Source organism: Dipodomys ordii, unplaced genomic scaffold (genome assembly GCF_000151885.1).
Source record: "Dipodomys ordii isolate 6190 unplaced genomic scaffold, Dord_2.0 Scaffold13, whole genome shotgun sequence".
NCBI classification, from domain to species: domain Eukaryota; kingdom Metazoa; phylum Chordata; class Mammalia; order Rodentia; family Heteromyidae; genus Dipodomys; species Dipodomys ordii.
Genome location: NW_012267229.1, coordinates 24,068,255 through 24,089,706, shown reverse-complemented (window position 1 = coordinate 24,089,706; position 21,452 = coordinate 24,068,255). Strand labels below are relative to the sequence as shown.

Below are 21,452 nucleotides of genomic sequence, written 5' to 3'. Positions count from 1 at the left end.
CATGTGCTTTCTTTCCTCTGTGGGTTTGCAGCTGGGAGAGAATTGCTGGGGCCTATGGGGACCCCATGTTTAACTTTCGTTCCTGCCACACCACTTCCAAAGTGGCTGCGCCATTTTAACAACGCCAGCTGCAATGTGTGAGCATTTCAATGTCTCCCCATCCTTGCTAACACTTGTTAGCATCTGCCTTTATTTTTTTTTTCTTTTGGCCCGTTCCGGGGCTTGAACTTAGGGACTGGATTCTGTCACTGAGCTTCTTTGATCAAGGCTAGATCCCTACCACTTGAGCCACAGCTCCACTTCAAGCTTTTTTTGGTGGTTAATTGGTGATAAGAGTTTCATAGACGTCCCTAGGCAGTTTGGCCTGGAGCTAGGACCCTCAGATCTCAGCCTCCCAAGTAGCTAGGATTGCAGGTGTGAGCCACTGGCACCCGGCTAGCATCTCTCTTTTTTTTTAATCTCAGCCATCCTGTGAGGCGATACTACACTGTGGTTTGAAGGGGCATTTTGTCCTGATTTTGATTTGTGTTCCCTGGAGACTAATGATGTCATCATCTTTTCATGTGCTTATTGGTGATTTATGTCTTCTTTAGTGAAATGTCTATACAAATCCTTTGCCCATTTTTAAATTATATTTGCTGTTTAAGTGTTGTGTTGTAAAGCCTTTTTACATATTCCAGATATTTCTTGAGATCCTTATTCTTTCTTTTCTTCCTTCCTTCCTTTTCTACTTTATTTATTAATTAATTTATGTATTTATTTATTTGGTAGGTTACTGGAGATAGGAGTCTCACAGACGTTCCTGCCTGGGCTGGCTTACAGCCACAATCTCAGATCTCAACCTGCTGAGTAGCTAGGATTATAGGGGTAACCACTGGTGCCTGGTTTATTTCATTGAGCTTTTGAGACAGGCTGGCCTCAGACTCTCAGGCCTCTTGCCTCCAGATCCCATGTGCTGGGATTATAGACATGTACCACCCTACCCCTATAGTTTTATTCTTCAAAGGGAACTTTACATTACTAACTAAAATTGGGAAAGCAGAGACTTGCCACACAAAGGGGACTTGTAAAAACAAATACAATTCATTATGCAGTCAACAAATATTTGATGATCATTTCTACAGCCTGGGCACCATTCTGGGCACCAAGAGAGAGCCCAGCAGTGAGAAGACATGTCACATTCCTATTTGTATGGTGTTCACGGTTCTGGAAAAAAGCAAAGCCAAAGGGAGAAAAATCATGTTCCACAGAGACCTAGAAAGTAGGAGATGGGGGGGGGACCACACTAGTGGGCAATCAGGGAGGACATCTCAGTGGAGGTGGCCCTTGAGCCGACAGCTAGAGGAACACTAACCTTGGCAAGATAAGGGGGAATTGGGGGCAGCAGGAATAAGGGGGGGGGGCTGAGCTGTCTGTCAGGACAAAAGGGCCAAGGTGACAAGAGCAGAGCAGACAAGAACAAAAAAGTCCCAAGTCCAGTCCCACCAGGCCTTGTAAACCACAGCAAAGGGCTCGGATTGGTCCTAAGCATCAGCGAAGGCCTGCTGAGGGTTTGCGGCGGTGGGCTGACGTGACGAATGCTTTTGAAGCCCCTGGGGCTGCAGTGTAGCCCCTGGAGAGAGCAAGGTGGGGCGGAGGACAGCATAGTGGCTACACAGGCACAGGGGGTGCTGGCTGCACCTCACAAGAAGAAATGGGGAGCCATGTGAGACGCAAACCTGGAGGCTCTGGCCCAAGCCCGCATCACAAGGATGGTGACCGCGGCTTCGGCAGGGAGCTGCTGCCGGCCTCCCTCTGGCGCCAGGAGTCTCCCAGGTCACGCTGGGTTTGCAAACCTGTTTTTTCTTTCTGTACCAGCAATCAGGTAGCTTCTTCCTACCGGCCATGCAAGAGGCCTGGGGAGTCCGGTGACCTGGATTCCTAGAGGTGTGACCTTAAGCAAGTTGCCCCCTGTCTCTGGACATCTGGACCTCCTCCGCAGAGGATACAACCAGAGCCCACCACCAGGCCACAGCAGGTTTTGGGCAAGCGGGATGCGGGGGGACTGCCCACTCAGTAAACAGCCACCGTGTGCCCTGAACGCCATCATCCCTTCCCAGAAGCCCTCCCTCCCTGCTCCATCATTCCTGGGCTTTCCTCCTCTGCCCTCCCCAGCTCCCTACCCTCCCTCCTGTGGCCCAGGTAAGCCCACTGCACCTGCTCCACTCCAATCAGAACACCAGCCCCCAGCCCCCTGCAGGGGCCCCGGGAGGCTCTGTGCTAATTCCTCTTCCTCAATCAGATGCTCTTGTAGCCTCTCCACTGATTGCCCTTTGTTCCCTGCCAGGCTGCGCCTCTAGAACATGCTTAGACCCGCCCACCACCAGGGCCCAACTCCACCTAGACCATCCCGGGGCACGTGCCCAGCCTGCCAGCCCCACGCCTCCCGCCCGGCTCCAGTCACTGGGTGTGTCTGGGCTTGAACAGGGTCCGGACCCACAAACCCATCATGTGCCCATCAGGAACATGTGGGCGTACACACACACACACACACATACACACACATTCAGAAAACACACATGATGCTAATTCTAGCCACACACACATGCACAGGAGAGAAATATCAGCCAGCCTTGAGTAAAAAACACCAAGACAGAGCTGAAGGCCCTAGCTTAAGCCCCAGTACAAGCACACACACATGCATGCACGCACACACACACATATAGCCAAGGTGCTCATAGTTGGGCCTACTAGTTTCTTCTGTCATAAATGCTCTTTCTGGAAGTTTCTTTTCCTTGGGCAGGATAGACTGAAAGCCATACTGTGGATACTAGAGGGGATCAAGACACCTGAACAGAAACAAGGTTCCTAGAAAGGACCAGCACATTCCCCGGGAGACAGACAGACAGACAGACAGACAGACACACACACACACACACACACACACACACAAATGTTCCAGAGGAAGCACAGATAACCAGGCAAATCTCATTTCCAGAGCCTCCTCACCTGGTGTCCAGCTCCCACCCCACCCACCCCACCCGTGAGCCTGGGGCTCACATCCCTTCCAGGCCCACAGCAGCAGGAGGTGCCCGTGGCCTGGCTGCCAGGCCTTGTCAGTCCCCAAAGCCACTGTGCCCTTTCTGGGAAGGGACAAGAAGAGGAGTCAGTCCTGCCTCATAGCCCCCTGTAACTAAAGCTGGCCTTGCCGGGGAGGCTTTAGGATCCCATCCCAGCTGCTGGCTGTGTCCCCTCCCAGCTTAGGGCCCCAGGTGTGTGGAGGGGTCCCTTGGGAGGAGAAGCAGGCAGGATCTGGACTCTGGGTCCTTCAGCAACTTCATCCCTAAAGCAGTCACCTTCAGAGGCCATCGGAGCCCCCGAGCTTGGAGGGGAGACAGGAGGGACTGTTGCCCAGCCTTTGCCCAGCCTCAAGACCGGTGCCCAGCAGCAATGCGCCAGCCCTGGCCCTCAGAGGCCCTGAAAATACCCAACGGCCTCCTGACCCCCGTGGCAAGCAAGGGGCTGCCTCCAGGCCCTCTTGGCAGCCCTACCCTGGTCCAGTCCGGGAAATTGAAGAGTTAATGTTTTGTTCTTCAAAGACCCTGTCCTCTGAGGCCCATTGATTGGTGGCTGGCCTTGACTAGAAGCCAGTAATTAAGGACAGAAGCCTCACTCTGGGTTCCGAGTCTTCCCCCCACCCCTCCCATCACCACCATCACCACGTCCATGGTTCCCTGGGTCAGCCTCGCCCTGTCTCCCCTGTCCTGAGCTCTCTCACCTGGGAGGCACAAGGGACTCCGGACCCATCGCACGCTGGGGTCCTGCCTCTGGGTTTGGAGGTGAGCCAGTGGTGGGAGAGGGAAAGCAGTCCAAGCCCTCCGCCTTGGGTCTCAAGCTTGGGGCGGGGGAGGGAGGGAGGCAGTGGCTCTCTCACTTGAACCCCAGCCTCTGCGGCCCTGCAGCCCTGCTGCCCCACAGCCAGTCCCCCTGTCATCCACACAGACTTATTCCACCATGACTTCACCTCAGCCCCAGCTCCAGAAAGATGGATGGGCCAATGAGAGGATTGTGGGATGAGCAAGGAGCTCACGAGTCTGCTGCTCCCTTGCGAAGCTCCCCTGGGGTCCCCGCATTGGAGGGGTTGGCTGAGCGGGAGGTGACTGGGCCCCTGTCTGTCTCTGTCTCTACCACTTCTCCTGGGGAAGGGGGTAGCTTAAAGCCTAGAAAAGGGGGGGGGCTCTGCTCCTCCACCTTGGTTACTAACAAGGTTACTTTATCACTTGACTAGTTGGCTGGCAAGGGTGAGCCACCTTGTCCTCCACTCTGCCCCACCTCAGCGCCCAGCCTGAAGGCTAGGCCTCCACCCACTGACTGGGCAAGGGAGATGGCCAAGGGGACAGGGCCAGGAAGCAAGGCCCTCCTCCCTCCTCTGATTGGTCAGCAGGGGGCTTATGGACAGCCAACTCCTCCAGTAGGGAGAAGGAACACACAAACACACATGCTAAATAGTAGTCCGCCCATGGAAACACCTGCTAGGGAAGAGATCACAAATACAACAGCAGAAGCAAAACAGTATAGCAGAAAGGAACGACCGATGTGGAATGGAAGAGGGCCGGAAATTGGGTTTGAGCTCTGCTGTGTGGCTTTGAACCACTCACTCAACTTCTCTGCCAACGGTGCTCAGCTGGCAGGTTAACCATACTCCTGCGGAGGCTCGGGAGAGAAGGATGGTCCTGGCGGGGAAAGGGCATGTGGAGTCCTATTGTAACACCACCTGCCACACCTACCCTCCACACTCCACAAGTCCTCCACACACACACACACACACACACACACACACACACACCTGGTTCGCCCCCTTTCCGCATCCGCACCATCTCCAACTGACCTCTGACCTCCTGGAGACTCAGAAAGGTGCAGCCCAGAGACCCCTGCCCTGCCCGGGGCCTGCTAGCCGCGTGCCCCGCCCTGCCTGCATGGACATCCTCACCCCCCTCACCCAGTCCTTCCCCCGGGCTGCTCCTCGCGTCACAGGCAGCACAGAGCTCGGGGTCACAGGTCGCACGGGGTCGCCGCTAGCCACCGCAGGGCCTCCAAGGCTGAGCCGGCGCCTCCGGGTCCTGATTGGATGTCAGGATCACAGGGGAACCTATGAGAACGCGCCAAGGCCTAGCCCCGCCCTCTCGCCCGCCCCCGGGGAGCCGCCTGTCGGGCGGCCTGGGGTCAGGCCCGCGGTGGCCCGGCCACAGCGCTGTCTAGACGGAAGCTGCCTCCTCTGAGCCTCGCCTTGGGCTTAAGCTGGGGTGTCCAGGGGTCACACACACCCGTCCTTAGTGCAGGGCCCGGCCTCCTCCTCACGCTGGGCCGCGTCCCCAGGCCTCGGTGGGCCCCCCTCCCCGCACCCCTGTGTCCCCGTTGACCGTCAGCCCCGCCTGCGCCCCCAGGACCCCCAACACCGGGGGTGAGGCCCGGCTGGGAGAGGCCGCTGCCTGGCTGCCTCCTTCACCCCGGCCCTAATTAGTATTCCGAAGAGAGCTGTCTCCAGCAGGCCCCAGGATTTGTTTGCCAGCCGGCCAGTTCCCGGCTCCCCAGTTCAGAGTGAGTAATTCTGTCCCTCCCAGGCCCATTTAAGGGAGTGAATAATTAGTTACATTCAATTAGGCCTCTCGCTGCTCCTGTGGCTCCTGCCTGCCTCACTTGGGGGGACAGGCTGGCTAATGAGACAGCGCGACCCAGACAGGGGAGCAAGTTAAACACAGCCAGCCCAAGCCCTCCACCGGGCTGGGAGGGGGGCAGGGAGGGTCCCACGGGGCCTTCCTCCCCGGCCCCCCTCCCAGGGCAAGTGAGAAGAGAAACAAGGTGGGGATGAAGGCAAAAGAGAGGAGGATGAAAGACACAAGCAGAAACAGGGTGGGCACAGATGACTCACACCTGTAACCCTAGCTACTCAGGAGACTGAGATCCAGAGGATCGAAGTTCAAAGCCAACCCCAAGCAGAAAAAACAAACCCACAACACTCTATGTCCAAAATAACCAGCAAAAAGCTGAGCTAGAGGCATGGTTCAGTGGTAGAGCACTAGCCAAATAAGCAAAGTGAGTACAGGGCCTTGAGTTCAAACCCCAGTACTGCTGAGAGAGGGGGGGGGGCGGGAGAGAGGAAAAGCTGAGAAGGCATCCAAGAGAATCTCCAGAAGAAAAAAGAAACTGCCTGCAAGTCCAACAATAGGGGAGTCCTCACATAAATCAAGATCCTGCCATACAAAGGAATCTATGCAGCGATTAAGAAACATGTTGTCGATCTATATTTATTGGCAGGGAGAGACAGAAGTGTCTGCTGTTCACTGCTAAGCAAAGAAGACTGCTTACCAAACAGTACATGTAATAATAGCCCATAATATCCCAAGTTAAAAAAAATATTTTTGGCACCAACCACAAGTCTGGAAGGACCATAACTTGTGATTGGAAGCATAGTGGGAGGCTTATGGGGGGGGGGGAGGTCTTATTTTCCTATCCCTGTTTATTGCTTTTGATGGGGAGTGTCTGATGCATGAGTATGACTTTTGTAATTAGCCAAAACAATAACACTTGTTCCAAAGAGAACACAAGTGAGGCGGAGGAGCTGGAGAGGGGAAGGAGGTGGGTACAGGCAAAAGCAGGAGGGAGGAGAAGAGGGAGGAGAACAGGGAGGGAGGGAATGGAAGTCCTGGCAGTCACCGCAGGGTGGAGTGAGTCCTGGGGCCTGGGGAAGGCTGGGAAGTAGCTGGGTACCAAGGCCCAGCGGGATGTGCCAGTCAACAGAAAGAGCTCAGGACAGGGTGGGAGGGAACTGGAATGAAGGCTGCATCCATCAGCTGTACGTGCTGAGCCCCACCTGGAGACACACACACACACCACACACACACACACACACACACACACACACACACGAGATTCCCCCACCCCCAACCACAGCGTGGAGTTTTCTTTCTTTTTTAAAAAAAACAAATTAAAACTGCATCTCTCCACACCCCTGCAGCTGGTTTGTAATTTCCTGAGTGTCACCCTTGGGGAGAGAGGTCCTGGGGGCATCGTCTCTAATAACTTCTGCTGCTCAAGGAATCTGAGGAGCAAATGGGCTGTGGACAGAGCCTACAGGCTGCGGGCAGGCCATCTGCCTGGAGGCCCATGGGGCTGGCGCTTCAGGGGGTGGCTGTGGAATTAGGGGACTCAGGGGCACCCAGATTGGCTGAACTGGGGTCCTGTCATTCTGCATGGGGGTGCTCCCTACCTCCCCAGAGCTCTCAGCAGCCTCCCGGATGGCTGTGGAGGAAAGAAACAGCCAGCCTAGGACAGTGTCTATGCTGGCTGTGAATCCACCAAGGGCCTCCATTTCCCCAGGTCTAAAACGGAAGGGGTAGATGCAATGACATTCCAAGTCTTCCCATCTCAACTGTCTCTTGGGCACCGACAGAGTTGTGTTTTGGTTTGGTTTGGTTTGAATTTGGGATGAATGGTGTTTACATGTTGGGAGATTTCACAGAAAAAAATAAATCTGAATTCCCAGCCACATTCAATCTTGCTTTTGCTGGGAGCCATGGAGCAGAGCTAATAGATGCTGAGCCCAAAGATGGCTGAGGCCTCTGCTATCCGGGACTCCTGACCCTGCAGGCCTCCCTCTCAAGCCCTGGGCTAGTGTGGGTCTCTGATCTCTGCCTCCTCCAGAGGTTGGCTGTTCTACCCTCAGCTTCCCTCCGCTGGCAAGCAGCTACCTCTTTTAAGTTTTGTGTTTTGTTTGAGTAGTGGTAGTGGCGCTACAGGCTGCAATGCTCAACCGTGGAAACATACCCTCAGCCCTTTTATTATTATTATTTTTTTTTTTGGTTTTGAGATAGGATCTTACTATCTTTGCCTGGAGTCGACCTCAAACCCGAGCTCCTGGAGTCAACCTCAAACCCGAGCTCCACCTCCAGGGTAGCCTGGATTGCTGTCTTGTGCCACCCCACCCGGCCCAGCCCCACACAGTCTTGATGGTCTGTCAACATGTGCCTGTTTCCTTTCACTGCGTGAGTAAAACCACCGGTTCTGGGTGACCCCAGTTGGGTCCACATCTCAGCTCTGCCTCCTGTGTGAGACCTGGGCCAAGTCATGCGATCTCAGAGCCTCATCTGTGAAATGGGTATTAGGAGATCACACCTTCTGTGGGTTGTCATGGTGACTAAAGCACTGCCTGGAACGTTCTTAGAGCTGTGTCCCGCACATAGTAAGCTCTTAGCTTGTCACTGCACACTGCCCTGAGAAGGGGTGCACAGTTCATGTTTGCTGAGGAACGCAGTTCACAGAGAACGATGCGGAGAGGCTGCAGAGGCTCCAGCAGAAGGTGGAAAGGCCTCATCTCCAGTGCCTGGGCAGGTGGAGAGCCAGTTCAACCAAGCCAACCTCACTCAGGACTGCCAAGTTGGTAGAGTCAGGGTCTTTGCATGTTACTTTGGCGCCACCTCCTGGCTGCTGTGTACCTCACATCACTTCCTCAGGCAACCCAGAAACTATGGGGTTCCCTCTATTTTCAGGCCGGTAGGACTTACAAGGCACCTCCCCTTCATCTAGGACAAAAGTCCGACCCAGAAAGTGACCTTCTTGAGTCTACAGAAAGCTCCTGGCCCAGTCGCATGAGCATCAACTTCCTCAAGGTACCAATTCCACACTTCCTCCCTGTGAGACACACTAGAGACACAAAATGACACCATCTTAGACACAGGTTCTGCAAAACCCAAGGGGAAACTTCACCCAGAAACAGGAAGAAGAGGGACTGCAGAGAGAGGAAAAGATGGGAACTGGAGATGGGCTGTGGACTGGCGAGTTGAATCCAGGAAGTGGCCGTGGAGATAAATCAGGGCAGAGGCCTGCTGTGGCAGGGGTAGGCTTTGGGTTCATCCCTCCCATGCTCCAAGAAGGAGGCCTCTACCTACCCTTGAGTACCGAGCTCATTATGATATCGTAAAAAGGAAGTAGAGGACAAGGGAGGTAGAAAACAGGAAAGTTTATTAGTAAAGCAAATATGGAAAGGTAGTAGTATATAACCTATGGCTGCATGGGGCCCAGAATGCATTCCCCAACCCCCTCGACTTTTCCCTCCAAAGGACACGGAGCATGGGGTGTTCATCCTGCACCCCAGGTTGACTGAGAACGTACTCCCAGAAACTCAGTCTCCTGGCACATACCAGGCCTACACGCTCACCAAGCACACTTTTCAAACCAGGGCAGCTCCGAGCCCAGCCATCCAAGGCCAGCAGCAGACATTATTAGCTGCTTAAGCAGCCACATGGAAGCTCAAAGTGTGATCCCTGGACAGCAGCTTCAATCACACTCGGGGAACTTGCTAGAAATGCACATTCTTGATCCCTGTCCCAGACTTACTGAGCCAATGCACAGGCAGTGAGGCCCAGCAAGCTGTCCCCTAACAGGTGGTTCTGCTGCTGCTGCTTCAGGCCAACCAAGCACCTCTGACCAATCACACTGGCCACGAGGCTGGCCGCAGTTTCCCAGGTAGCCATGATCAGAAGATCTACAATCTCACAGAAGAGGAGCCTGGGACTTGGGCAGACAAGGGTCTGGTGCCTCTCTCCACCACACAGGCCTGAGCTCCACTTGCCTGGGATCTAGGTGGCAGAGGGAGATGAGGCCCCAGCGTTTCCCCTCCCCACTCCCCACGCCTCCACCTTGCTCCACTTTCTGCCCTACAGGCTTCCACCTGGTGCCTCCAAATGGTCCTCAGAGCACTTCTGGGAAGCCTGCCAAGCGGGTGCCCGTCTCTTGGCTCCTAGCTGCCCTGATAGCCGCCACTGGGGCAAGTGCTCCTCACCCCTAGCCTCCAGTTCACAGGGCTTGGGGAGAAATCCAAAGCAGCTTCTCACTGGGAGGGGCTGGGATCCCTAGGTTAACACGGGCCACTCTCAGTCTTTGTGTCTGGCCTTTGGATGGCACTTTGCTTGGCTCTCCCTCCACCCCCTTGTCCTCCGGCCCTCACTCCATCTGCTGCTCCTCCTGACTAGGCTCAGTTGGCACAATAGGAAAAGAGAACAGGGCAGTCTATTTTTATCCTGGGATGCTGCTGGGGGCGGGGAAGGGGAGCAGAGGGGAGGTCAGAAGGCATCGGAAGTCCCAGCCTCTCCCTGTAAGGAGCTAGAAACAGAGGTTCCAGAGGGTCAGTGCAGGTCCTGCGGCTTGAACTCAGGGCCTGGGTGCTGTCCCTCAGCTTTTCACTCAAGGCGAGTGTTCTACCACTTGTGCCGCAGCTTCACTTCTGGTTTTAGAGAGGTCAGGTGAGGATAAGTCACATGGACTTCCCTGCTCTGGCTGCCTTGGGATCCTGGTCCTCAGATCTCAGCCTCCTGAGTAGCTAGTCACTGGAATGAGCTACAGGAATGCCCCCTGCCCCACCCCCAACTCCCCATGTTTTCTCCCTCTGTAAAAAGAAGCAGAGATGCAGACCCCGTCTGTCTGGGAAGGCTGTCTGCGAGGACTGGAGTCAAGTGGGAGAATTTTTCTGATACCAAGTGTGAGCACACTTGGAACTGCCCTAAGGGGCAGCAGCAGAGGCCATGCTTTATCTCAGAAAATGCCCTCCTTCTGAGAGGCTGACAGCAGATTAAACAGCTCATGTCACCTAGCATGTCCACCCCTGGTTTTCTTTCTACATGTTTGATGATTTTTTTTTGTTTGATGATTTTTAATTACATATGCATTATGCCAATTTACTCTCCTTTGGAAAAAAAAACAATGAAGCATTATGGGAAAGCTATGGCCCAGACATTACCACTCTCGAGTTTTAAGTTTTCAGTGCATCTTTCCAGAGCCTACATAAATTGTTATTTTTGTTATTTTGCCTCCATAAATTATATATACATATATATATTGTATCCTACCTATACCCACAGATATCCTTACATAACTATGCAGCAGTGTACATATACCACGCTATATTGCATACACTGTCATACACTACATATACTCTAATATAGTGTATACATGGTGTTTTAAAGTTTCTGTACCGACAACCTGCCTTTTTGGCAGTGAGTTGGGTCCGTCCCTGACTTCCAGCCTCCCACGCGCCGCTGCAGGTGCATGAGGATCTGTCTCTGAGTACTGACCAGCTGGGCTGGTCGGAAGGTGTCATGGGTGCTACTCGGTGCCGCACACACACCCTCTATTCCTCCACCTTCAAAAAGCAAGTGTAGAGTCTGGATGGCTCCAGGAGAGGCAGGAAAGTTCTAGAAGGTGATCTGTGGTCTGTGTCTGTGCTGGGGCTTCTCAAACCTGAGGGGTTCCGGCAGAGAAGGCGTGGCTACACCAGTGTCCACCCCTTGTCTTCATGCAGTCAGCCCACAGCAGCTCCGCGCTCTCCAGCCACAGGGGCGGCACCCGTGCGAACGCCCCATCCCACGCAGAGACAGCCTCACCGCCTCTCCTGCACTGAGATGCGGCTTTCTTTGCCATCCTCCTGGGTAACGGGCTGGCAGCCGTGCATGGTCTCCTGCACCGGGGCTGCGGGGTTGTGGCCAGAGACGTCCTCCATCTCCACGGGGTCCTGACATATGTTCTGAGGATGGAGGGCCTGGGGAGCCAGGGAGTGAGGTTAGCCCAGCCACAGGCCAGCGGTGCCCCAGGGCCACGCAGCCCACACCTGGGGAGTGGATCCCCTTCCCCAAATGGTAGGGTGGATGCCTTGGGTGCTTCCTGCCCCCTGCTGGCTGCTAAGAGGAAGCTTCTAGAGTGGGAGCCAGTGGGTAAGCCTCTCTGGCCCTCCACATTGGACCAAGATTCAAGATCCAAGGTAACCCCACACACACCACCATGGCAAAATCCAGGGAGAGGATAAAGAAGTGCTAGTGCTAGACGTGGCCAACAGTGCCAAGGTTAGCTCGGTGGGGAGGTGTGTGAGTGCACTGAAGGAGCCCAGGCTGGACCATGGGGACCCAGTAGCCAGTTCTGCTGCCATCCCACTGGCCACAGGGACAGACCCTGAACCAATCCTCCTGCTTTCCAGACAAAGAATCTATCTTCCCAGATTGCCAAAACCCTGCCCAGGGCACCAGAGCTGACCTACCTTAGCCTTCCGCTTCTTAGCTTCCTTTCCTAGGGGGCAAAGGAAGAGATAGGGCATTGTGAAGGCCGGATCGGCCTCCATAGTACATCCTTCTCCCTCCACATCTTCTTCCCACCTGAAGACTCACTGATATAGACAGACGCCACGAAGATGGCGCACAGGATTCCTATCACGACAGGGATCGCCACCAGGGTTCTGCTCCGAGACTGGGGACCTGGGGAAATGGGGACTTGAGCATGATCTACCCACAACTGTTCCCTCCTCCACTGCACTGCTGTGGTCCCTTGGCCACCTGGTAAACCCTCCAGGGACTGAGCTCATCTACACCATCTCCCTACATCATCTACGTCATCTACGCCATGTCCCTAGGTCATCTACGTCATCTGGCCCTTGGGCAGGTCCATATCGGCTGATACCAGTTTTTAATGCATTGAGGAAGCTACCAATATTCTTAGTTGGGGGAATAGGAAGATTCATATTAGACATTAGTCCCTTACCCTTAGGAAAGACCATTTTGGGAGAAGCTAGCATCCACAGCTAGCATTGAGCAGCAGTGGCTGACCTGCCCACTTCCCAACACTCTCCACTCTGATGCTGAGGACAGCAAGATTTATGCCTGCTCTGCTCCATTTGTTACAGAACAATCGAGGGGGAGAGGAGAGTATTTCTTCTGTTTAAGCAATAAACAATGGCCCCACAGGTGCACAAGGGCCCCCCACCCCGCTTTCTTAAAATAAAATTTTATTAGAATCAGATTAGAATGAAGTGAATGGGGCAGAGTCCTGCAAATGCAAGGTCAGATCCTGTCTTTATTTATTTCAAATTCTGTTGTTCATTATGATTTTTTTTTTACTTCTTTGTGAGTTTTTTTAACACTGCTTCAAAATCTTGGTTATTGCATTTCTATGGCACTATATTAAATATCGTGTCCCAATTGCCTCCTTACCCTAGTCCCAGCCCTGCAAAGAGGAAAGTCCATCTTGTGAAAAAGCGAAGAGAACATGCTTTCTCACCCATGATCTTTCCTACTCACTAAAGGACCTGTCTGGGTCCCTGTAGTTAATAGGAGTTTGTGATCTATGCTCAAGCCAATCTTCCGCATTCTCAAATCAAAACTGAGGCTCCCAGGGAACAATGTCACAATCTTCAACTATCTACAGGATGGTGGCAGGCACGGAGGGCCTCAAAGCGGTAAGAACCCTCGCCAGATATCTGTACCAACCTACAGAAGCCACTGCGCTCATCCCACTTCATAGATGAAGAAATGAAGCTCCCAACAGATGTGACTTGCCCTAGCTCTCAAGATAAGTGGCAGGGCTGGAATGCCCTCCCCTGGACTCGCTTCTTCTTTCCATTTCACCAACACGCCCCTCAGTCTCTGTGTGCCTCAGTCTCCCTTCTCCCAGACTCACCACAGATAACATCGGAGTGCTTCGTTCCTTGCTGCAGCACCACCAGGTCTTTGGCTTCACAGCTGTGCAAAGACACACATGCACATGTGTGGGTGCATGTGCACATGTGCACGCACATGCACATGCATACACATGCACACACATAAAAAGAAACAGTAGGGCTTCCAACCATAAGGGAGAGGCTGTCAATGAGCAGGTCCAGGCCCACTGAGCTCGCGTGCATTTCAGGCAGCATCCCTCACTGGTTATTAAGGAAATGCCAGGAAGTCATAAGTGTAAAGGAAAGGTCATTTTGCATCTTAAAGAGTAGTAAATAGGAGAGTGGATAATGAACACCAGCTTCATAAGTCGGGCTGAAGTTCCTGTCTGCAAAGGCTGACGGGGGGGGGGGGGGTCCTGAGCTCTATTTAAGGCAGGACAGCAAGAGCAGATAATTCGGGGGAGGGGGAAGCATTGCAGGATATATTCCTGGCCTCCTCCTCCCCAGGCATGACAACTGAAAGACGCCCAGCTGTAGCCACAGCTGGAAATGTCCCACGGGGAGCAAAACCGGTTCCAGTCAAGATGAGCTGGTTTAAGGGTCTTCTGGGAAGATTTCTATATGAGAAGCTGAGTACAGAGAGTCCCACAGGATGCCAAGGGAGGAGCAGCAGTGCACCGCAGCCAAGTGGGGCAGCGTGTGCAGAGGGAAGGCAGGTGGGTGGCATGCAGGTAGCACTGAGAATCTATGGGAAACTAGACACTGATATTCAGCCAGATGACCCAACTAGTGAGGGATCAACTGGCCAGCAAGCTCAAGGAAGGAGAAACTGTACAATGCCCAGCTAGGAGCTGCCACAAGAAATGTGGGACCCTAAAGAGTGGGGGAGGGGACAGAGATGATCATGGCAAAGGAAAAACCATTAAGGGTGAGAGATAAAGAGGAGCGTGAAAGCATAGAGTTCAGCCTTGCATAAGAGCATTTAGTTTATGAGTGTGTGAGTGTGTATGTGTGTGTGTAAAATGAGTGTGTGTGTGTGTGTGTGTGTGTGTGTCGGTGGTGGTGCTTGAACTCAGGACCTTGTGCTCTTGTTTGGCTTTTTTTGCTCAAGGCTAGCACTCTACCACTTGAGCCACAGTTCCGCTTCTAGCTTTTCAGTGGTTAATTGAAGATAAGAGTCTCATGCACTTTTCCGCCTGGGCTGGTTTCAAACCATAATCTTCTTCTGCCTCCTGAGTAACCAGGATTACAGGTGTGAGCCACAGCACCCAGCTAACAAAACACTTGTATTATGTCTTCATCTTCAAGCCTTGTGAAAGGTTTCATCTCTCTTCTAGATAAGGATGCAAGGCTCAGAGGGGTGATGGTTGCCACCAGCAGAACTGGAGGTCAGTGTACATGGATCAGACTCTACTACAGGAGTCTCCAGTCACCAGGTAAAGACCGACTAAGCACTTACTATGTAAGGCACTGTTCTAGGTATAAGGGATGGATCAGAAGAAGAAAAGAAAAAGCTATATCTCAGACCAGGTATGATGGTTCACACTTGTAATTCAAGCTACTCAGGAGGCAGAGATAGAAGGATCCTGGTTCAAGACAGCATGGCCTGTCTTGTAGTTAATAAGAGTCATAGCCAGGTGCTGGTAGCTCACACCTGTAATCCTAGCTACTCCGGAGGCAAAGATCTGAGGATCGTGATTCAAAGTCATTGGGGGCAAGAAAGTTCATGAGACTCTTATCTCCAATTCATCACCAAAAAATCCAGAAGTAGACTTGTGGCTCAATGAATAGAGCACTAGCCTTGAGCACAAAAGCTCAGGGACAGCAGCCAGACCCTGAATTCAAGCCCCAGGGCAAGCACACACACACACACACACACACACACACACACACACACACACACACAAAGTCATGTGGTAGTGACTATAATCTTAACTATGAGGGAGTTGTCAGTAGAGGGATCATAATATGAGGCTGGATGTGTTGGAAGAAGCACAAGACTCTATCTGAAAAATAACTAAACATGTCTCCATGTGTGGCTCAGTGTGGCTCAGTGGTAGGGTACCTGGGACTGAGGAGATGGATGGGGACCACGCTGGGGAAATGTGACCACAGATGGCCCAGAAAACCAGCCAGGAAGCCTGAAGGAAGTGGAAGACTGAGGAATGGAAGCAGGGGTAGGAGGGTAACCATGCCACCCTGAGAACAGCAACTTTAAGAATGGGAGATTGGCAATGTCAACTATAGTAAGAGCAGACAAGAGCAACATGAGGAAAGGTCAAACACAAGGTCACTCTGTGGACAGTTCACCAGTGGGTGAGTGTGCGCACCACGGAGGAACAGGGATGGAAGGGCAGGTAGCTGGAGAGATTAAGGTAGGACCCACCACCACTTCGGAGCCAGTCCTTGTACCTTGTCCAGGGTCGACACTTTTCAGAAGCAGATGAGTCATTCGAGAAGAAGCCGACAGGGCAGGGTTCACAGACTGTGTCAGTCATCTTTGTAGCTGGGGATGGGGTAGGAGAGCACATCAACCACCTCGGTGGGCCACGTGCGTAGCTAGCCGGGCAGGACAGGAAGAGCTAGCTGCCTGGAGCTCCAGGCGCCCTCAAAGCTGCAGCTCAGCAGGAGTTCTCCCATCTTCTCTGCAGACACAAACCCTTGGCCGGAGGCAGAAGACTGAAGATCCCATCCTCTGCTCACACTAGCAGGAAGGAGCCTCCAGCCCCTCCACCTCTGAGGCTACATGCCAACTGTGCCAACTGCCCAGACTGCCTTTGGGCAAGATCCGCTGGCTCTCATCTCCCACTCCTAGCGCGGATTCCCAGATGGGCCACTTACCAATCTGCTTGACTCCAAAGCCAGGGCCACACAGAGTGTGTAGCTCACAGCTCTCGCAAGCACGGCCCAGACAGTGCAGGCCCTTCTCGCAGGTACAGACTGCATCTGTCTCCGCTGTGCCCTTCCTCAGGAGCTGGAGCCCTAGATCTGAGTCGAGAGGAGAAGCAAGGATGGGAACCCACTTGCTGGACTAGACTTGACTAGCTCTTACGATGCCTTAGACCCTTTTCAAGTACAGATAACAACTTATTTAAGAGAAAGTCCTGCCTAGCAAGTGCTAGGCCCTGGGTTCAATCTCTAGTATAGCAAAAATAAATAAATAAATAAAAGAAGTCAGTCAAGCCAACTCCAATTGACCAATCAGAGCAGTCTGTCTACTATGATCTGAGTGGCTGTGTGCTCAGGAATATTAGTTGAACCATCATCAGCTCCTCCCCGGTTGCCCTCCTCAGCAGCTCACGTACTGGAGTCGCAGTATCTGTGCTGGTGGCAGCGGGTCTCTCTGTTCCAGGTATCTGAGAATTCACCTTTGCCGCACTGCAGGCAATGTGTCTGGGTGAACTCGGTGCATTCACTCGCCAACTTCTTTCCTGGAAAACATCAGGAATTATGGCATCTCTGGCCACTCAGGGAATCCGATTCTCCATTGAGAGCAGAGGGGCTCAGAGATGAATGTCTCAGACTCTTTGTGATCTGGTTGGGGAAGATGGAAGAGATAGGACCCCCAGAGGAGAGAAGGCAGAGGTTTACCTGGCAGAGAGGGAGCCTAGAACATTCTGACAGCTGGGCAGAGTTGTGGGGGCAGGGGGATGGGTTATTTCTGACTTGAGTTCACAGTGGGTCTTCCTCTGCCAGCAAGCCAAGGATCCCACTGCGGGACTAGAGGGTTGGTATCTCACCTGGCGGACACAAATCACAGCACTGATTGTTCAGTGGGTACTGATTTTCTCTGCATGCCGTGGTCAGTTCTGCATACACCTGGAAACACAATTGTGCAACTGGTAAGGATCTTGAAGTCTCTGCTGGGGGCTCCTTGGCAGGAAGGTTGAAAGTCAGCTAGGACAGCTGCTGTCACTTATGCAAAATCCAAAAAGCTAAAAATGGAGCCCCGCAGAGCACTGGGTATGTTTGTTTTTTATCTAAACTGTCAAAAGAATCTGATTATGAAAGAGTCCAGAGGATCATTCTGGTATTTTACAAAAGCCATAGCATTGGAATCTCTAAACAAACAGAGCTGCTGAACTCCTGCGTCTCCTCTTGCCAAAGATCCAGTAGGACCAGGAGTCTTTCATACCTAGCCAGGACCCTGAACGCTAGCTGGTTTCAGTTCCACCTCATTCTTCTTCCTTCCCTCTCCAAGCACGTCTCCATCTCCATATCATCAGTTCAGTCAGACCCTCCCTTATAAAATGCTAAGACTGGGGCTGGGAAGGTGGCTCAGTGGTAGAGCGCTTGCCTTGCATGCATGAGGCCCTGGGTTCAATTCCTCAGCACCACATAAGCAAAAAGAGAAAAGCCAGAAGTGGCTCAAGTGGTAGAGTGCTAGCCTTGAGCTGAAGAGCTGAGGGACAGCGCCCAGGCCCAGAGTTCAGGCCCCACGACCGGACCAAAAAAATAAATAAATAAAAATAAAATGCTAAGATTGAAAGGCTAGAAAAGATGAACCCTAAATCTTTCCTTTTACAGATAATGACACTAAGCACTAGAGAGGATGAATCTAGTGCCCAGAGATCCCCAGGAACAGAAACAGAAACTAAAAGTCTTAACATACCCTCTTTAATCCATCAACTTCTTGTAGACATCACTTCAGTGACATCTGGTAGCAACCATGCTATTAATTGCGTCTTGCTAATTTAATTGCATTTCTTTTAAATGAAAGCCTTATATCTTTGCTAGTATCACTTCCCATGAATAAAAGGAAACTAAAAATAAACCCAGCAGAAACAAAACATTGACATTAAACCTCAGTTGGTTGCTCTGCTGGCTGAAAGCCAGCCCTCTACCTCAGCCTACTCTCGATTTTGGTTTTAAAAAGGATTCCCAAACTTTTGCGAGGCATTAACTATATTATAGCTCCAGACTTTAAAAAAAAAAGGAAAAGGAGCTGGGTGCCCATGGTTCATGCCTGTAATCCTAGCAACTAAGGAGGCTGAGATCTAAGAATGGAGGTTTGAAGCCTGCCTGGGCAGGAAAATCTGTTGAGACTCTTGTCTCCAATTAACAAGCAAAAAGCCAGAAGTGGAGGTGTGGTAGAGGGTACCAGCTTTGAGAGAAACAGCTAAGAGATAGCACCCAGGCCCTGAGTTCAAGCCCCAGGATCAGCACACACAAACACAAACAGACACACAGTGAGGAGGATTTTTAGAACTACACAATGAGTTTGTGTTTTAGTTCTATATCCATGTCTGTCTAAGATCATCCTACACTCTGAGAACAGCCAAGAAAAAAAAAACAGAGAATCAGACTTCAGGTTCCAAACTTTGTAACACACACTAATTTGTGTCTCTGATCTTCACTTCCTTATCTTTAAGGTGGGAGCAATAACACGTGCCCTGCTGATAGGCCTGGGATCGCCTCTAGCCCAAGTATGGGCTCATTCACAGTTTGACTCACATCTACATGAATATCTGCTGGAATACTCAGCTCCCTGGCTAACTGGCTGACCGCTGAGAATGTAGCTAATTGGTAGCTCTCATTCAACTTAGGTTTCTGAGCAAATTACTCCATCAAATGCATCTTACCTCACAGAGGAAAGGTTGCCTGGAAGGGGCATCCCAAGGTACCACCCTCTGAACCAGAACTTGCCAAGCCACCCTCAGAGCAATCAAATCCTTTGATCACATGAGAAAAACAGCAAGTTCCCAGGCAGTCTGTCAGTTTCCTCTCCTCACAGCGGTCTCACGGTTACAAAAGGCCTCAGGAGCAGGACTCTTGTCACGTGACAGGAAGAGTCAGGAATCAGACAGATGGTGGTTCAGTCAGGCTGACCACTACCTAGTTAGGAGGCCTTGGATAATGCAACTTCCCTTCCTGAGCCCCAGGTTGCTACCCTGTATGAAGACATTGGGAGAAATCAGATAAGTCAGAGAATAGATGTAGTATTTTGCTCAGTCTGACGTACAAGGGACACCTGGATAAACAGCACCTGTTACTGTTATCACAGCAATCTGGGCTCTACCTGCAGCCTAAATTGGAAGGGATGAGCTCAGACTCTGCTCTGAAGGAGCCCTGACCACCCTTCACCACACCTCCTCCCACAAAGCCCTTTGCTGCTTCTCTCCAGCTCCACCTTCTTCCTGCTTCCCTTCTCCCAGAGAGCCACTACCTGGAGTGAAAATGAAAGTTTGGGACTAGAACAATTTCCTCACTCACTTTGCTCACTACCAAATTCCAACACCAAAGACCAAGGGTCATTTCTGTCCAGGCCCTAGTCCCTGAAAGGGGGGGGGGGGAAGTGTGGGGTGTCTGGGGGCTGGGATGAGATGCCAGGTACATGGGGGATTCCCAGCCCTCAGAATGAGGAACTACAAAAAATACATTTGAACCAAAAGTGAGTCAAATGTGGGCTTCTAAAAAATCCCGGAGACATGCTTGGTTGGACCCCAACCATTCTGGTGCTCGGAAAGACCCCTGCAGATCTCTTAACCAAAACCTTCTGGAGTCCCAAGAGTTCCCTAAGTCATCTTAAATTGGAGAGACAGAGGCATAACCTTAGAGATTTCCTCCTTGGTTTGGAGAGGAGGACAGGTGTGAAAATCACCTTTCTTTCTCAAAGTAAAAAAATAAATAAATAAAGTATCCGAGTGTCTGCAACCATTCCTTGTTCTCAAGTGCCCTGGAACAGGCAGCCCCGGCTGGCAAGGAGAGCCTGGCTCTGTCCACAGGGGGAGAGGGACTGGAAAGGAACAGGAAACGAGGCAGACCAGCCCCTTCCCTTGGCCAGCCTCCCTCCCTGCCCTCTGAAACCACTTCCAGTGTCACTGCGCAGCCCCCGAGGCTGCCCCAGACCCCAGCCTGGTGCTGATGGCACCAAGGTGGGGGCTGCATAACCTCCACTGTCCCACCGGCAGGACCCTCCCCAAGGACTCTCTGTGGACGGCCCAAGGCAGAGAAGAGGGGCGGCCCATCTCGTCTTAAACCTGCATCCTGGAAGTGGGGGGGGCTTTGCCCAGCTCCCCACACACCCTCCAGACTCCCCTATCCCCAGAAAGCAGCTGGGACGCTCTCCTCCCCGAAGTCTTGCTTCTCCTTCCCTCCCAGGCCCTACTCTCAAATCTCAGCCGCTCTCTGTGTCGGGACAGAAACTACTCACCGCTGTCAGCAAGCAGCCCCAGAGGACGCCGAGCAGCAGCATAGCGGGGAGCGGCCGGGGCGCGGGGCGGGAGAGGCGGCCGGGGCGGGGCCTCTAGTAGCCCGGAGCCCAGCCCGAGGCCCCGCCCAGGAAAGGGGCGTGGCTTGCGGGGCCCAATCCCAGCCGGCCCCCAGGTACTCACAGCTCAGGGATTTTCCCGGGGTCGTTCCCAGGAATCTCATTCTCCCGGGGGAATTCGGGGACGCGCTCCGCCCGGCTGGCCCCGGGGCTCCGTCCCTGCAAAGGTCAAGTGGACGGCCGACCTCTCAGGGGGCGGGTGGAGGGGGAGAGGGGTCCGGTGGGTACCGGGGAGCCACCCCGGGGACACCCCCCCTCCCCCACGCCTTGGTGTTCCCCGCCTCCGGGAATTCCTGCAGAACCGAAAGCGCCCTGGCCGGGATAATCGGGCCCGAGGAAGTCCCCGCCGCCACCCCAGAAGACGGGAAGGCCGCTGCTTGGAGGGCGGGCGGGGAGGCGTTTCTAGGAAACCTCTGTCCCAGCTTAGTTGTGTTCTCTTGCAAAGGAAGTCCCCTCGTGAGGACGCAACTCCCGGCCCCCCGTCCACCCTTCCATGCATCCCTGTCCATCCCGGCTTCCGACCTGGGGTGGACAGGCACTTATTGACCATAAGAGCCCTTGGAAAACGTCAGCAGACTCGGACAGAGTCCCTGTGACTCCCTGTCCCCTGTGACTCCCAAACAATTCCTGTACTGGTTGCTTAACCCTGCGCCTGGGCGCTGTCCCTGAGCTTTTTCACTGGTGTTCTACCGGCTTTCTGGTGACGAGTCGAAAATGAGTGTCTCGGGG

The 21,452-nt window shown here is 52.9% G+C and overlaps 1 protein-coding gene across 2 annotated transcripts; it reads right to left on the bottom strand.

Annotated features, from left to right (window-relative positions):
- Positions 1-10,919: 10,919 nt before the first annotated feature.
- On the bottom strand, positions 10,920-20,684 carry Cd40 (CD40 molecule, TNF receptor superfamily member 5). Of its 2 annotated transcripts, none has more exons than XM_013010964.1 (9): positions 20,607-20,684; positions 17,194-17,272; positions 16,759-16,884; positions 16,295-16,441; positions 15,866-15,959; positions 13,474-13,535; positions 12,177-12,275; positions 12,062-12,090; positions 10,920-11,569 (listed from the first exon to the last, which is right to left on the bottom strand). In XM_013010964.1, exons 1-9 carry the CDS (start codon positions 20,646-20,648, stop codon positions 11,411-11,413), a joined length of 837 nt encoding a protein of 278 aa, XP_012866418.1. In that variant the 5' UTR covers positions 20,649-20,684; the 3' UTR covers positions 10,920-11,410. The 2 variants fall into 2 exon arrangements, with proteins under 2 accessions (XP_012866418.1, XP_012866419.1); XM_013010965.1 differs by having other exon boundaries at positions 12,189-12,275.
- Between the last annotated feature and the right edge of the window lie 768 nt (positions 20,685-21,452).

What these genes read in the sequence shown, in the direction of transcription:
- Cd40 (XM_013010964.1), bottom strand. Translation starts at nt 20,648, where the DNA reads ATGCTGCTGCTCGGCGTCCTCTGGGGCTGCTTGCTGACAGCG. An exon ending in GCACTCCGATGTTATCTGTG is followed by an intron (nt 12,276 to 13,473) that starts GTGAGTCTGGGA and finishes CCATTTCCCCAG; the next exon opens with GTCCCCAGTCTCGGAGCAGA. An exon ending in CTATATCAGTGAGTCTTCAG is followed by an intron (nt 12,091 to 12,176) that starts GTGGGAAGAAGA and finishes TTTGCCCCCTAG; the next exon opens with GAAAGGAAGCTAAGAAGCGG.